At 42.9% G+C, this 13,348-nt stretch overlaps 10 protein-coding genes across 10 annotated transcripts; 5 read left to right on the forward strand and 5 right to left on the reverse strand.

Moving 5' to 3' along the window:
• Window positions 1-142: 142 nt before the first annotated feature.
• On the forward strand, window positions 143-2,131 carry DDL1 (putative carboxylic ester hydrolase; the record flags this gene model as incomplete). The annotated part of the gene is made up of 1 exon (XM_003678965.1): window positions 143-2,131. The coding sequence occupies one exon, from the start codon at window positions 143-145 to the stop codon at window positions 2,129-2,131; it is 1,989 nt and encodes a 662-aa protein (XP_003679013.1).
• A 105-nt stretch (window positions 2,132-2,236) lies between these two features.
• On the forward strand, window positions 2,237-2,875 carry SFM1 (protein-arginine N-methyltransferase SFM1; the record flags this gene model as incomplete). Its single annotated transcript, XM_003678966.1, has 1 exon — window positions 2,237-2,875. The coding sequence occupies one exon, from the start codon at window positions 2,237-2,239 to the stop codon at window positions 2,873-2,875; it is 639 nt and encodes a 212-aa protein (XP_003679014.1).
• Window positions 2,876-2,909: 34 nt separating this feature from the next.
• Window positions 2,910-3,128, reverse strand: MCO10 (Mco10p; the record flags this gene model as incomplete). Its single annotated transcript, XM_003678967.1, has 1 exon — window positions 2,910-3,128. The coding sequence occupies one exon, from the start codon at window positions 3,126-3,128 to the stop codon at window positions 2,910-2,912; it is 219 nt and encodes a 72-aa protein (XP_003679015.1).
• A 567-nt stretch (window positions 3,129-3,695) lies between these two features.
• Window positions 3,696-4,016, forward strand: HSP10 (Hsp10p; the record flags this gene model as incomplete). The annotated part of the gene is made up of 1 exon (XM_003678968.1): window positions 3,696-4,016. One exon carries the CDS (start codon window positions 3,696-3,698, stop codon window positions 4,014-4,016), a length of 321 nt encoding a protein of 106 aa, XP_003679016.1.
• A 32-nt stretch (window positions 4,017-4,048) lies between these two features.
• On the reverse strand, window positions 4,049-5,332 carry PRP3 (U4/U6-U5 snRNP complex subunit PRP3; the record flags this gene model as incomplete). Its single annotated transcript, XM_003678969.1, has 1 exon — window positions 4,049-5,332. The coding sequence occupies one exon, from the start codon at window positions 5,330-5,332 to the stop codon at window positions 4,049-4,051; it is 1,284 nt and encodes a 427-aa protein (XP_003679017.1).
• Window positions 5,333-5,469: 137 nt separating this feature from the next.
• Window positions 5,470-7,650, reverse strand: JIP4 (Jip4p; the record flags this gene model as incomplete). The annotated part of the gene is made up of 1 exon (XM_003678970.1): window positions 5,470-7,650. The coding sequence occupies one exon, from the start codon at window positions 7,648-7,650 to the stop codon at window positions 5,470-5,472; it is 2,181 nt and encodes a 726-aa protein (XP_003679018.1).
• Window positions 7,651-7,982: 332 nt separating this feature from the next.
• On the reverse strand, window positions 7,983-8,696 carry TDEL0A04760 (uncharacterized protein; the record flags this gene model as incomplete). Its single annotated transcript, XM_003678971.1, has 1 exon — window positions 7,983-8,696. One exon carries the CDS (start codon window positions 8,694-8,696, stop codon window positions 7,983-7,985), a length of 714 nt encoding a protein of 237 aa, XP_003679019.1.
• A 128-nt stretch (window positions 8,697-8,824) lies between these two features.
• On the reverse strand, window positions 8,825-9,469 carry TDEL0A04770 (uncharacterized protein; the record flags this gene model as incomplete). Its single annotated transcript, XM_003678972.1, has 1 exon — window positions 8,825-9,469. The coding sequence occupies one exon, from the start codon at window positions 9,467-9,469 to the stop codon at window positions 8,825-8,827; it is 645 nt and encodes a 214-aa protein (XP_003679020.1).
• A 223-nt stretch (window positions 9,470-9,692) lies between these two features.
• Window positions 9,693-11,558, forward strand: SNF1 (AMP-activated serine/threonine-protein kinase catalytic subunit SNF1; the record flags this gene model as incomplete). Its single annotated transcript, XM_003678973.1, has 1 exon — window positions 9,693-11,558. The coding sequence occupies one exon, from the start codon at window positions 9,693-9,695 to the stop codon at window positions 11,556-11,558; it is 1,866 nt and encodes a 621-aa protein (XP_003679021.1).
• Window positions 11,559-11,847: 289 nt separating this feature from the next.
• HST3 (NAD-dependent histone deacetylase HST3) lies at window positions 11,848-13,269 on the forward strand (the record flags this gene model as incomplete). The annotated part of the gene is made up of 1 exon (XM_003678974.1): window positions 11,848-13,269. The coding sequence occupies one exon, from the start codon at window positions 11,848-11,850 to the stop codon at window positions 13,267-13,269; it is 1,422 nt and encodes a 473-aa protein (XP_003679022.1).
• Between the last annotated feature and the right edge of the window lie 79 nt (window positions 13,270-13,348).

Genomic DNA, 13,348 nt, shown 5'->3' on the forward strand with positions numbered 1-13,348 from the left:
TATAAACTGATGGCCCTATAGAGCTAGTTCTTCTTCCTCTTGATCACGTGTAACTGATAAATTCCTTGAAGGGTATAATGTTCAATTAAGAATTCAGTCACATTTGCCGCTATAGATGATATTCCAGACGGGGATGTATAGGATGTACTTACGACCGCTGGTTCGAGTTGTTTTCGTTCAAAAATGCTTTCTGTCGACTGCTGCTGGTGGTTCAGTCTCAAAAGGGCCAACCTTGTGGTATCATGCTTCTGATGTGCCGCTAACGAAACCGTATGATTCCAAGTATAAGCCCAGTAAGCCAGCTGAAAAATTCGTTAAGTTTTCTGCTAGTGACTGTCGAAGGCTTGAAGGGGCTTTTCAGAAATGGAGTAAATCTCAGAAGGAGACTAAAGAATTGACAAGTGTTCCGGTCAATGAGGATTTTCTCTTCGAGGTTAATATCCCCAAAATGGTGCTGAAACCGACTTATTGGCGTGGTCCAACGTATGAAGTACGTCGTGGGATTTGGATGAACGCAAATAATAACCCATTGGCTTACGAGCTGACGGCTGAGATTGAAAGATTCTATGCCAAGATGGACAGCTCGCTTGAAGGCGATAAGGAACAGGAAAAGCAGGATCTATTCAGATTCACTCAACCATATGGTAAGCATAGGATGGTCTTGTTTGTGGATAAAACAACGGCGTACTTGCTCCCGGATTTAAAAGGTGGTGAGTTGCAGTTGAAGCTCTTAAGAACTAATCTTATTCCTCCAATGGGTGACAAGATTACAAGAGGTAGTAGCAGTAACCATCTGACAGATGCAGCGGCATCTGCCAAAAGGACTATTGAAAATGAGATACAGGGCACTACTAAACAGCTAGGGAAACTGTCCGATTTGATCAGTTGGGAGTTACCAAGCGTTTTTGGTATGCCGGACTCGAAGGACAGTACCAAGGGCAATGATGACGATTCCGATGTATTCAAAAGGGAGATTGAGACTGACTATGACAATGATGCAACTACCCCTCAGCGTGATGTTAAACATCTCGTGTTATGCGTCCATGGGATTGGGCAAAACCTGGGCAAGAAATATGAGTACGTGAATTTCGCACATACCGTGAATATTCTGCGAACTAACATGAAGAAGTTGTACATGGAGTCCGGGAAATTACAAAAGATGAATAGGGGAGATGGTTCGAGCGACTGGAGGGAAAATTGTAATGTGCAAGTGCTTCCGATATCATGGAGGCACACTGTTGGATTCCAAACAGATGCAACGCAACCAAATAAAGAAAATCCTGAATTGCCGCCACTTGGAGACATCACATTAAATGGTGTGTTAGGTTTACGAAGACTGCTGGGAGATATTGCATTGGACATTTTGTTGTACGGCGAGCCTTATTACAGGAAACGTATTCTTGATGAAGTGAAGAAGCATTTGAATGATACGTACAACTTGTTCAAGGAGCGAAACCCTGGATTTGGAGGTGAAGTACATCTAATAGGTCACTCGTTAGGAAGTTTGATCTTGTTCGATATACTCTGCGAACAAGATGATTTCAAATTGGACTTTGATGTTAAGAACTTCTACAGTATTGGATCACCTACTGGTGTATTCAAATTGATACAGCGGACTAAGATAGGTTCAAAGCAGGATGAACCCGAGGAGACTTCAACCTCATTTCAAAAACCCAAATGTGAAAACCTCTATAATCTATTCCATGTTTGCGACCCGATCTCTTATAGAATGGAGCCTCTAGTTGAACTATCCATGGCGCAATATCAAGCAGCAAACATCTCGCATTGGTCCGCTGGAGATGGCATTGCATCTCGAGTATTAGAATTCGGCGGAAGTATTCTCAAAGATATCCCAGGCACCGCTATCAAAGGCCAAAAACCAGGCAATGGCAAGACAATGCTACCAGTGGACGTTGTAGAGAAGTTGACCAAGCTGAACCGCACAGGCCGTATAGACTACATGTTACCGCCCGGTTTCTTGGAAGTGGACATCATCGCGGCTGCCAAAGCACATGTATCGTATTTTGAAGAACCCGATATTGCAGGATTCATCCTTAAGGAGATTCTGGCGAAGAACCATGGCAACCACGACGTTATAGTGACCAAATTGAACCGCTCATCGGATGCTTAAAGCTCAATGAGCTGGTCGTCCTGGATGACGTGAAATTGGCAATTAAAAGTTGCCGAGATGCTCGATGAGCTAGAGGAAGCCATTAAGAACAAGCAGTGAGCAAGAATGAAGTACATTATCGAGCACATGGAGCAGGATTTCAGTCAATGGGTGACTCTTGAATATGCGCAGATCATCCGAGACATTGGTGCTGAAAATTTGATCCTTTCTTCGCTGCCAGAGGGTACTACAGAGAGCGAAATCCCAGACAAATTATTACATATGGGACTTAGGTGGACCACAAAGGATCTCAATCATTTGACAGAGGAGTTTAAGGATTTGCAACCACTACAGAACGGCAGAGTGTGCTTGCTAGACCCAAGAGCTGATCAGGACTTACAACCCGCAGAAACTGAACAATTCGACTATTTCGTCTTTGGCGGGATCCTAGGTGATCACCCACCTAGAGACCGTACTACTGAGATCAAAGTCGCATACCCTGATTTAGTCGTGGGCAGAAGATTAGGTGACAAACAGATGACAACGGATACAGCGATCAGAACCACCCAACAAATCATTGAGAAAGGTAAAAAATTCCAAGATATCCACTTCATCGACTACCCCGAGTTCAGATTTAGCAAAAATGAAGCGACAGAGATGCCATTTAGATACATCTTGGATGCTCAAAATAATCCAATCCTTCCCGAAGGTATGCTCGCTCTAATCAAGAGAGACTCTGAACAAAGCTTAGACGATTTACTCTAGGATATCTATCTACTAATACTTAGCACAGGTGAACTCATTTTTTCTCAGTTTCACTCTCTAAAAACTGATTCAACAATTTTTCAACATCAACTTCAGATTCTCCCTGTTTAACAGGTTCTTTGGACTCGGCTTTGTTCTGATCTTCGTTTTTGCCTGTTCCAAGGTAGACACCTGCACCTGTGGCCAATAGTGTTCCAATGGCCAGCACATGTGGTTGCACAGACATACCAAGTATCTTGTAAGCGGGCGACATGATTACTTCATTGTAGTAGTCATCTGCCACCCTTTTTGGTTGAATGGTTCTTATAGGTTAGGAAGATGAGGTGCCACGTGAAAGGCACGTGACACATATTCAATCCTCTTATAAGATGTTTGAAGCTAGGTGAACCGTTAACTTGAATGGTCAAGTACAGAGAGACCAATGAAGTCTCTACTGGCAATCTAGACCATCATAGATGAGTTATCGAGTCAACTGTCACGTGCAAACATCAACCTAACTCTTTCAAGAAACCCTTTAATCTTTTACATTCAAAAGAAAGATCATGGATGAGTAAAGACAGACGAACCACTATGCTTACTGTCATGTCATCAGCTAACAGACTATCATTCTATGATTACTATACAGATCCAAGGATCAAACCACGTGACGTTCACATGATCATATGAATCACGTGTTTATATCGTTCAGAGTGATAGAAAATTCCAGAATTGAAATTCAATTAACCTTACCAACTATAAGAAGTATGAAAGATTCAGAAGGGCGATACATTTAAACGTCTCAGACCTCCACAACCGCTCCGACTCCCTCTGTACTCATCTAATGTCCACTCTATTGAATTCAGCCAAGTCAATTGTTCCATTGCTTGATCGTGTGCTAGTCCAGAGGGTCAAAGCGCAGGCAAAGACTGCTTCTGGTTTATATCTTCCAGAGAAAAACGTCGAAAAATTGAACCAAGGTACTGTTCTAGCTGTTGGTCCAGGTTTCACCGATGCTAACGGTAACAAAGTTGCTCCTCAAGTTAAAGTAGGTGATCAAGTTCTAATCCCACAATACGGTGGTTCTAGCATTAAATTGAAGGATGATGAAGAAGTTATTCTATTCAGAGACTCCGAGATTTTGGCTAAGATTAATGATGCCTGATTGGATTCTACGCCTGTAAATACGAAATTAGTCTAAGTATGAGAAACGTCTGTCAAGAAATGTTCAGCGTCGAATTGACGCAGTGTATTTTTTAGTTCAAGGTCATCGCGACAAACTTTCATGAACCATCGTGGGAATTTACTGCACTCCAGATATCCTTGCCATACCTTTTCGGCGTGATTGTTCGGTGTTTCAATTAGTGTATCGGTGGCTCGATCACGGAATGGTTCGTCCCATTTTATCCTCTCCAACACCAACCGTTCAAAGAATTTGCACGATTTTTCGCTTCCTACCACAATGATCATCCCTTCACCCTGATCACCCACTCGAAGACATGCTCCTCGCAGTGCAAGTTGTTTGCTGTTTGTGTTTAATTTGAATCGGATCTTTGGATTCGCCAAACTCTTGAATCGAAATACTTTACAACAATTATCAGTTGAAAGCTCGACTTTTTTACTCTCTTTACGTCTTTTTACAGCTTCCTCGTGCCTAATCATGTTAGTCTCCAAATGTTTCCTCTTCCTCTGTTCAACTTGCTCGATTACTGTGTGTTCCCACTGGGTGGGGTCGGTGATATTTTGGTTGTTCTCGTAAACGCTCATCATGTTGGACAATTTCACTTTAGGCTCAGGTTTTGGATCTAAACCCATCTTAATTCGGGTTTCCTTTTCTTCTCGCTCGAACTTTCTCTTATTACGACGAATCTTCTTCTGTTCTTTCTTGGTTAAATATACTTTTGTCGTAGGCTTGGGATTGTGGACCTTGATGGGCACAGGATGGTGTACGTACTGAATTGAAGGTACTTCGTCCTCCTCATCACTTTCACTTTCCTCTTCGTAACCACCCTGGTATTTCGGTAGGACATTTAATTGGTCATCCAGGTAAGGCTTATCCCACCATTCTACCTCGGGAACATCCTCTATACGTCTGATATATTTATCTTCTCCTACTTTTGTATCAGGCAATTCACCACGAGCTATTTTGGCACTAGTTTCAGCTTGCTCCTTTTCTCTTCGTATTTTGTTAAGTATTTCCTGTTCTTTCTGTCTCTCGTACTCCAATCGTTGTTCTTCCCTCTGACGTTCAATCTGTGAGCTCACTTCTCCTTTCTCATGGAACTTCAAACCCCTCTCCAACCTCTTGGTAACCTTATCATTCGATCGCAGGGTCGATGTGCTCAGATATGGATTCGCATTTCTATATTGCTCCTTAATAAGGTTCAAATTTGAAGACAACAACAACGGATTTATCTCAGTTTGCAAACCACGAGATTGTTTACCATCATGATCACTCTCCTTACCAACTTTACGAGCCATGATCAGACTCTTTCCCCTATATCTTGTCATAATGGCTTAAAGTCAATTACGCGATGCCGAATAGCTTTATAAGAAGAGCCTAACCTCGAATATAATCAAGATAAATTATATGCAGATAAATATGCTTTTAGTTAAGCTTAACCAAATCCAAATAGTCTAGATCTACGTTTCTTGCCCGAATCACTATCGTTTAGGCTTACGGCGTCCGTATCACTGGCATCACTATTACGCCTACTAGTTGAGCGGCTTCGAGAGCCACTATGCCTGAATATAGAAAGGAATCCACCTTTCTTTCGGCCTGAGGAGGATGATCCACTGCTTGTCATGGACTCATTCGATTTCACGCGGGAGATATTGCTTGCACTTCTCACTTTGCGGATCGATGTTGGTTGAGAGCTCTTCGTCTTACGTAAAGGTTCATCATGGCTCGACCGCGGGTGCGTTGGTGGTGGTGGAGAGCTTTCCGGGGAGGTGACCTTAATCTTGGAATTTCCAAGAGCACGATTACCATCCCTGGCGTTGACATTGGACGCAAACTTAATCTGACTAGTACGAGGTTTGGTGCTAGGGACATGCTTGTTGTGAGATTTCTTAGGGTAACTGCCGACATCAACCATAGATCTAACAGTATGTGTCTTGTTTTCCGTTTCGCCAGTAATCACTCTTTTCAACTGGGTGAATCCGGCTTCTCTGTCTTCCTGGTTCATATTTTGTACTTGCATTGCAAATGTCAATGATGCCTGTGTAATTAAGTCTAGTTTGTCAGTGTTTTTTTGCATGGCCGTTTTATGTTCCTTGCCATCGAGTTCTTTTAGACCCTCAGATATCTCTTCTCTGTGTTTCTTTGTAGCTTCGATGAGATCTTCTTTTGAAGTGGTACTGACTGAGGCCCCATCGCTGTTCGAATCAGAGAAATCCGACTCTGAATCCATATCTGACGCTTCAAGACATATAGTCGGCGATTGTGGTGCTTGTCCATCGGGTCTCGACGGCTGATCCACTGATTGTGACGAGACATCTTCAGAAGAGCTTCCTGTGTTCTCCTTGGGCGCAAAATCTTTTTGTAAAGCTGCTTCGAATTCGTACATCCTCTTAACGGGTATAACGACGACGGGTATAGGATACTTGGTACACAGAATATCCGTCAAATTCTTGGCCTTCCAAAGGATCAAACTGTCGGTCCGTTGCCATTTTAGAGTTGTGGAAATGCAAAAATCTGGTGTATAGACATTCATGGCATCTACTAATATCTTCTTTGTCTTTCCTATGACAATTTCAACTGTCACTTTGACTTTAATATCTTTAGGCACAATTACCGCGATATATGTAAGTATATCTTCGAGCTTGTTACTCACCATTTCAGCGGAATAGCCAGAGGTCCATTCTGCACTACCCCCCTGGCTTTCGGTGATATACGCACTTTTGGGTTCAGCTGACCGGGATCTATGGCGACCATTGGGAGCTCCAAAGCGGTTATTAGACCTACTGCGACCGTAATTCGCAGTTGCGAACCTAGGTATGTTGGCGACAACCACGATGTGATCCGTGCTTTGAGCCAGCTCTCTTACAGCCCAATCCAATGCCACCCAAGTATGGCGTCTGCCACTCACATGGCATAATATGGTCTTTGGAGAGTTTGGAAATCCGACTTTCTCCTGCAAGACCCTTTCCCTTCGCCTTTCATCTTTCGAGATTGGCGTATACCCGTCATGACTTATTATTCTCTTCTTAGTCAACGGCTGCTGTGGGAAGGTGATATGGGGGAATCTGAAATGCGTCTGCTTTTCCTTAATTCTCTCTTCAATCCTGGATTTCCTCGCAAGCCATGCAGAGCTCCATCCCGGCTGGGCCCTGTTAATTATGATGGCATCATTTGTGATCGTCGGAGTTGTCGGATAGTCCACTCTTACTATCTTACCATTTTGTGCAATCCTGAACATAGAGTTTAGTGCTGCTGCTTTGTCGCTCAGATTCCTAGGTGGCGGAGAGCCTCCGAACTTACTATTATCCGTAAGGTAGTTATTCCTCAAAAAATATTCCATATTATTAGACATATACCCAGATTCATCATCGTAGTACTCCTCCATGGTATATTCATTGGGTATTTGCACTCCGGGGAAGTCTAATCCATCATCCCCATTGTCATCCCCCATGTATGACGGAAAAGTATTGAATGAGACACATGGTTTGAATTTCTGCCTCACGACCATATCATCCTCTAGCTTTTTATCACCTTTTCCAGTACCCTGAAGCTCAGGGTACAATTTAACGGTCTTATAAGTGTTCTTTAGCGATTCTGTGTTATCCTCTAAAAACATTATGCATCAATTAAGAGTTCCAATACTTCTTAATGTCAATATCAGAACAGCGAGTTACACTGATTCCAATGAGTTCAATAAACGATTGCAACAAGGGCTTCTTTGTATTGTTTGTTTCTTAATTAGATCTGATTGGCCTTAAGATTTCCCGTCCTTAATTTCGAGTTAAGATAACCGATTGAACCGTATCGTTCAAACCAAAAAGCTAAAGCTGCGTAACCCATTGAGCCATCCAAGACTTGAACTCAGCACTTAATGGCCAAGCCGTTCGTTACTATTTACCTTGTTTGGCTGAATGCTCTCAGTTTTCTATATAGTTCGTTACAAATAATTCAAAGTTGCACAATCCAGTCTATTACGTTACTGATGCAGAGCCCGTTTCTGCAACTCATGGTGAACACGGCTATATCCCTGTTCAGAGGCAACACATCGATGTCTTGCGACTCTGACGATCGTAAAGGAATGTGCAACTGTCGATTCTTGAGATCGACACCCACTTGGCGGGTCAGGACATCAGCATTCTTCAACAAATGGGAATTCGTAGAATCTATTCGAAGCCTTTCACTGGAATCGTAGTTGTAAGTCGGTATTGTTGCAATGGTTTGCTTTTCTTTCGGTTCTTGAATTAAGTCTATCTTGTTACCTATTACCAGCATTGGAATCCGATCTTCCTGGGTCATCTGCATCACTTTCGAAAGCTTCTCAAAGGATTCATCCAACGTCATAGTATCACTTAGGTCTATCATGTATATTATGAGGTCTACTTTACTGAAGCATCTTTCCCACAGCGATTGAAACCTGGTCTGCCCCCCCAGATCATAGACCTTGATAAGACTATTCTCAAGTGAAAACTGGCTTACCTGGATTCCCAAAGTTGGAACTGTATCCTGCTCAAAGGGCCTGCCCCCCAGCATGTGGGTTAAAGTAGTCTTGCCCGAGTTTTGCAACCCAATAATAGCGATACTGAGCTCTTTTTGGAACAGGAAGATCGACAGTATTCTTGACCACAGAGAGTCTATCCACGACCGCAATAAGCTGCCTCCCATCAGCTGTCAAGACACTTGCACGTTGATGCTTTCTGCTGTTAAGCGTCTTCAAGTGCTCATCGCTTTTCATAGTACAAAAGACTATCTTCAACGTAAGCTTAAAAATATAGAGCTATAATGACAATTACTTAATTTTGACGTTTCAAAAGCTCACCCGCTAGTCGGTCCAGTCTCTTTATACATGGATAGCCTTCTAGCATGCCAAATACGTACCATTCGATCAAGAAATCAGTCGGCACCCTATAAAAATGCAATTTGGGTCTCAAGATAGCCACTACTTCAATTAAATGAGTCACTACTGCAAACAATATGATCCCTCCGAGAACGAGATCATTATCGAGAAATTTGAGCACAACTGAGGGCAATGGAAGCCATTGAAGCAGGCCGCGAAACTTATAGCATAAAAATGGTAGGAATATAGCGCATATGAGCGCATATTCGGCCACAGTAGATGGATACCTCATATCATTGACCTGAATAGTTGATAGTCCCCTCTTAGCTGCTGCCGAGTGTGCCATCTCAACTAGCCTTGGCCGAGCTTCGTTCCAATCCTTCAAAGGGGGTTCAAGCAGAATTATCTTCTCCACGTCAGTCTCAAGTTCCATATGTGTGAATTGCAATGTCATACACTCCAGCTCGATGTTCTGCATCCGTACAAACCTAATGTGGCTCGTGATGGGTACTTTACCATAAACGTACAGATAATCCTCCAAGGCTAGCCTGTGATCTCTGTTCATGTGGGCAACAATAGCCTGCTGAGCTGCTTTCGACATCCTGCTACACGTCGCAATAGTAACTGGGCCCTCTGAGGTCTTGTTCGAGTGGTCTCTTTTATACTTTATGAATGCTTGTAAGTGGGCTTTTTTTCAGCTGTAAAACCTAACCCCCCCCTTCGAAAAGGTTAGCTTACGAGAACTAACCACAACAAGCACAGTAAAAAGGCAATCTCGGAGCTTATCAGGACTTATTGGTATTGCTTTAAGCTGCTAAACAGGCATGAGTAATAATAGTAGAGTGGAAAGTGGTTCCGGACACCGTCATCATCACCATCACCATCATCATCATGGTCACGGAAGCGGGCAGCGTTCGACCCTAGCGGACGGTTCAAGGATTGGTAACTATCAGATTGTTAAGACGCTTGGTGAAGGTTCCTTTGGTAAAGTGAAATTAGCCTATCATGTTACAACAGGTCAAAAAGTGGCGTTGAAGATTATTAACAAGAAAGTTTTGGCCAAGAGTGACATGCAGGGTCGAATTGAGCGTGAAATATCGTACCTACGTTTGTTGAGACACCCCCATATTATTAAGCTTTATGATGTGATCAAATCGAAGGACGAAATCATTATGGTGATCGAGTATGCCGGTAATGAACTGTTTGATTACATTGTTCAGAGGGATAAGATGAGCGAGAAAGAGGCTCGTAGGTTCTTCCAGCAAATTATCAGTGCTGTGGAATATTGTCACAGGCACAAGATTGTGCATAGAGATTTGAAACCAGAGAATCTATTGCTGGACGAGCATTTGAACGTCAAGATTGCCGATTTTGGGCTGTCTAATATTATGACAGATGGTAATTTCTTGAAGACTTCTTGTGGTTCACCCAATTATGCTGCTCCCGAAGTTATCAGTGGTAAGTTGTACGCAGGTCCTGAAGTTGACGTGTGGTCTTCAGGTGTCATTCTCTATGTGATGCTGTGTCGCCGCTTACCCTTTGACGATGAGAGTATTCCCGTGTTATTTAAGAACATCAGTAATGGTGTTTACACATTGCCCAAGTTTCTGTCTCCAGGTGCTGCTGGGTTGATCAAGAGAATGCTTATCGTCAATCCCTTGAACAGAATCAGTATCCACGAGATCATGCAAGATGAATGGTTTAAAGTCGATCTACCAGATTATCTGATCCCAGCGGATTTGAAGCATCAACAGCCAGAGAATGAAGAGGCTCAAACTGCGGCAGAGAACGGCCCACACCAGGAAGAAATTGATGACGATCTTGTTAACGCTTTGTCTAAGACTATGGGTTATGAAAAGGATGAAATTTACGAATCTTTGGAGTCTGGTCATGACAGCTCAGCTTTAAATGAGATTAGAGACGCCTACAACTTAATCAAGGAAAATAAGTCTCTCATTAAGGATCTTAAGTCGGATAAAAGTACATGTGATGAACTCGATACTTTCCTTGCTCAATCCCCTCCGACATTCCAACAAAGAAGTACAAGCGATGTGAACAATCAGACAAATGCTGCTGTTGGAGCTCAAGCACCACAACAGCAGGCCTCATCGCGCAAAATGGCCGCTCAGCAGAGAACTTACCACCAAACTTCTTTCAATGATCAGAGCAAAGAAGAGGACTCCACAATCTCAATCCTCCCAACTTCATTACCACAAATTCACAGAGCAAATATGCTTGCTCAAGGGCTACCAGCTGCGTCCAAGATATCACCTTTGGTGAACAAGAAGTCTAAGACAAGATGGCATTTCGGTATACGGTCACGGTCCTACCCATTAGATGTCATGGGCGAAATTTACATAGCTTTGAAAAATCTCGGTGCCGAGTGGGCCAAGCCCTCTGAAGAAGATCTATGGACCATCAGAGTTCGCTGGAAGTACGATGTTGCTCAAAACAAGAACAACGAGAAAATTCCAGACCTCATGAAAATGGTCATCCAGCTCTTCCAAATCGAGACTAATAATTACCTTGTGGACTTCAAATTCGACGGGTGGGAGAGCAGTCATGGTGAAGCCACAAAAGAGTCCAATGTTTCCGAGGACGAGATGAGCACTTTTTCAGCTTACCCTTTCCTACACTTGACCACAAGACTCATCATCATGGAACTTGCAGTAAACAGCCAAGGCGGTTAGCCACGCTCCACGACCGCCAATAATTTGGAAACAGTGCTTCATGTTTAGTATACTACTTTATAACTTTTCATTGTTCTTCCTGCTCAGGGCCTTTTGACGATTTTTCCTCTTTGGGGAAAATAATAATAAAAGGTCTAACTGAAAGCGACTGATCAAAACTTCCTAAAACACAAAACGCATTTGAGCACTGCCAAAGTGCCTCTAATTCGAGCACACACACTCTTGAGCAGTTATGGGAGGCCGATCGACGATTTATGGAATGAATTTGAGCCAAGGTAGTGTCGAAAGCATGGCTAAGGATGCTAAATGTGAACAAACTCCTTCACCGAGAGCAAGCCGATCTCCTTCTTCCCTAGGGTCACCTCAGAAAGTAGAATTGAAGACTGAACGCCTGACACCAATAGCAGAGCTGGATATTGGTGACGTGAGACTACAACAGATAAACAGGATACTCAATAGGTCCCGAAAGATAGTGGTGCTGACTGGAGCTGGAATTTCGTGTAACGCGGGTATACCAGACTTCAGGTCGTCTTCGGGGCTCTATGAGTTGGTGAAGAAACAGTTTCCAGAACTTCCTATAATGTCGGGTCAGGAAATGTTTGACATTTCGTTATTTAGGGATGAACTCAAGATATCAGTGTTCGCTACATTCATGGAGAAATTGTACTCTAGCGTTCAAATGGCTCAACCGACAAAGACTCACAAATTTATAGCCCATCTCAAGAACAGAAACAAGCTGTTAAGGTGTTATACACAGAATATCGATGGCCTAGAAGAGAATCTGGGCTTAGAAATGTCCAACAATGAAACTAATGATACAACCATTACAGCGTTTAATTCTCGTTGGAAGAATTTCGACGTGGTGCAATTGCATGGAGATTTAAACTCTTTAGCGTGCACGCGATGTTTCCATGTATTCCAATGGAGCAGGTACTGGTGCCGTTCCTTCAGACGAGGTGAGCTCCCAACGTGTCCAACCTGTGAAGAGCAAAATTATAAGAGATTCCAGCAGGGCAAGAGACAAACTGGTATAACCGGACTTTTGAGACCAAACATCGTTTTATATGGAGAAAATCATCCATCCTGCGAGTTTATCGCCCAGGGCCTAACTCTGGATGTCCAGAGAGGCAAGCCAGATTTCCTTATAATCATGGGTACGAGTCTGAAAGTTGATGGTGTGAAGCGGGTTGTGAGACAAATCAGTAAGCAGGTCCATGAACGCGGTGGTATCGTGATACTGGTCAACAAGACCTCGATAGGTGATTCCTCCTGGCACGGTGTAATAGACTACCAAATAATGCGCGATTGCGATGAATGGGTAACTTATTTGGAAGCACAAATCCCAGATTTCTTCAAGACACAGGAACAAATAGACAAGTTAAGGCAATTAAGACGAGAGGCAAGTGATTTGAGGAAGAAAGCACTAGAAGAACAGAAACAAAATAATCTTCTCACTATGATAAAGACTCCGCCATCAACTCCGGTTAGGAAAGATCAGAAACAGGCCCAATCATTCGATGGCAACCTCGAAAATGTCAAGAAAAGATTAGTGACAACAAGCAAATCTCCCTGTAAGAGGCAGAAGAAATTGCCAGATAACGAAAAAATTAGCAAACGAAAACCCAAGTACATCCACTACACTAATTCCCAACTCTCTCAGTACATAATGAAACGGCATCTGTTATTTAAGTCAGAAAAGTTAATGTTATAAAAAAATTGAACTTTTTTGACACCGCGCACTTGTAGTTTTAATCAACTCGAAGGCTCATCTCAAGCATCGAAAGAACAAC

The sequence above is a fragment of the Torulaspora delbrueckii genome, chromosome 1 (assembly GCF_000243375.1).
Source record: "Torulaspora delbrueckii CBS 1146 chromosome 1, complete genome".
Taxonomy (NCBI): Eukaryota; Fungi; Ascomycota; class Saccharomycetes; order Saccharomycetales; family Saccharomycetaceae; genus Torulaspora; species Torulaspora delbrueckii.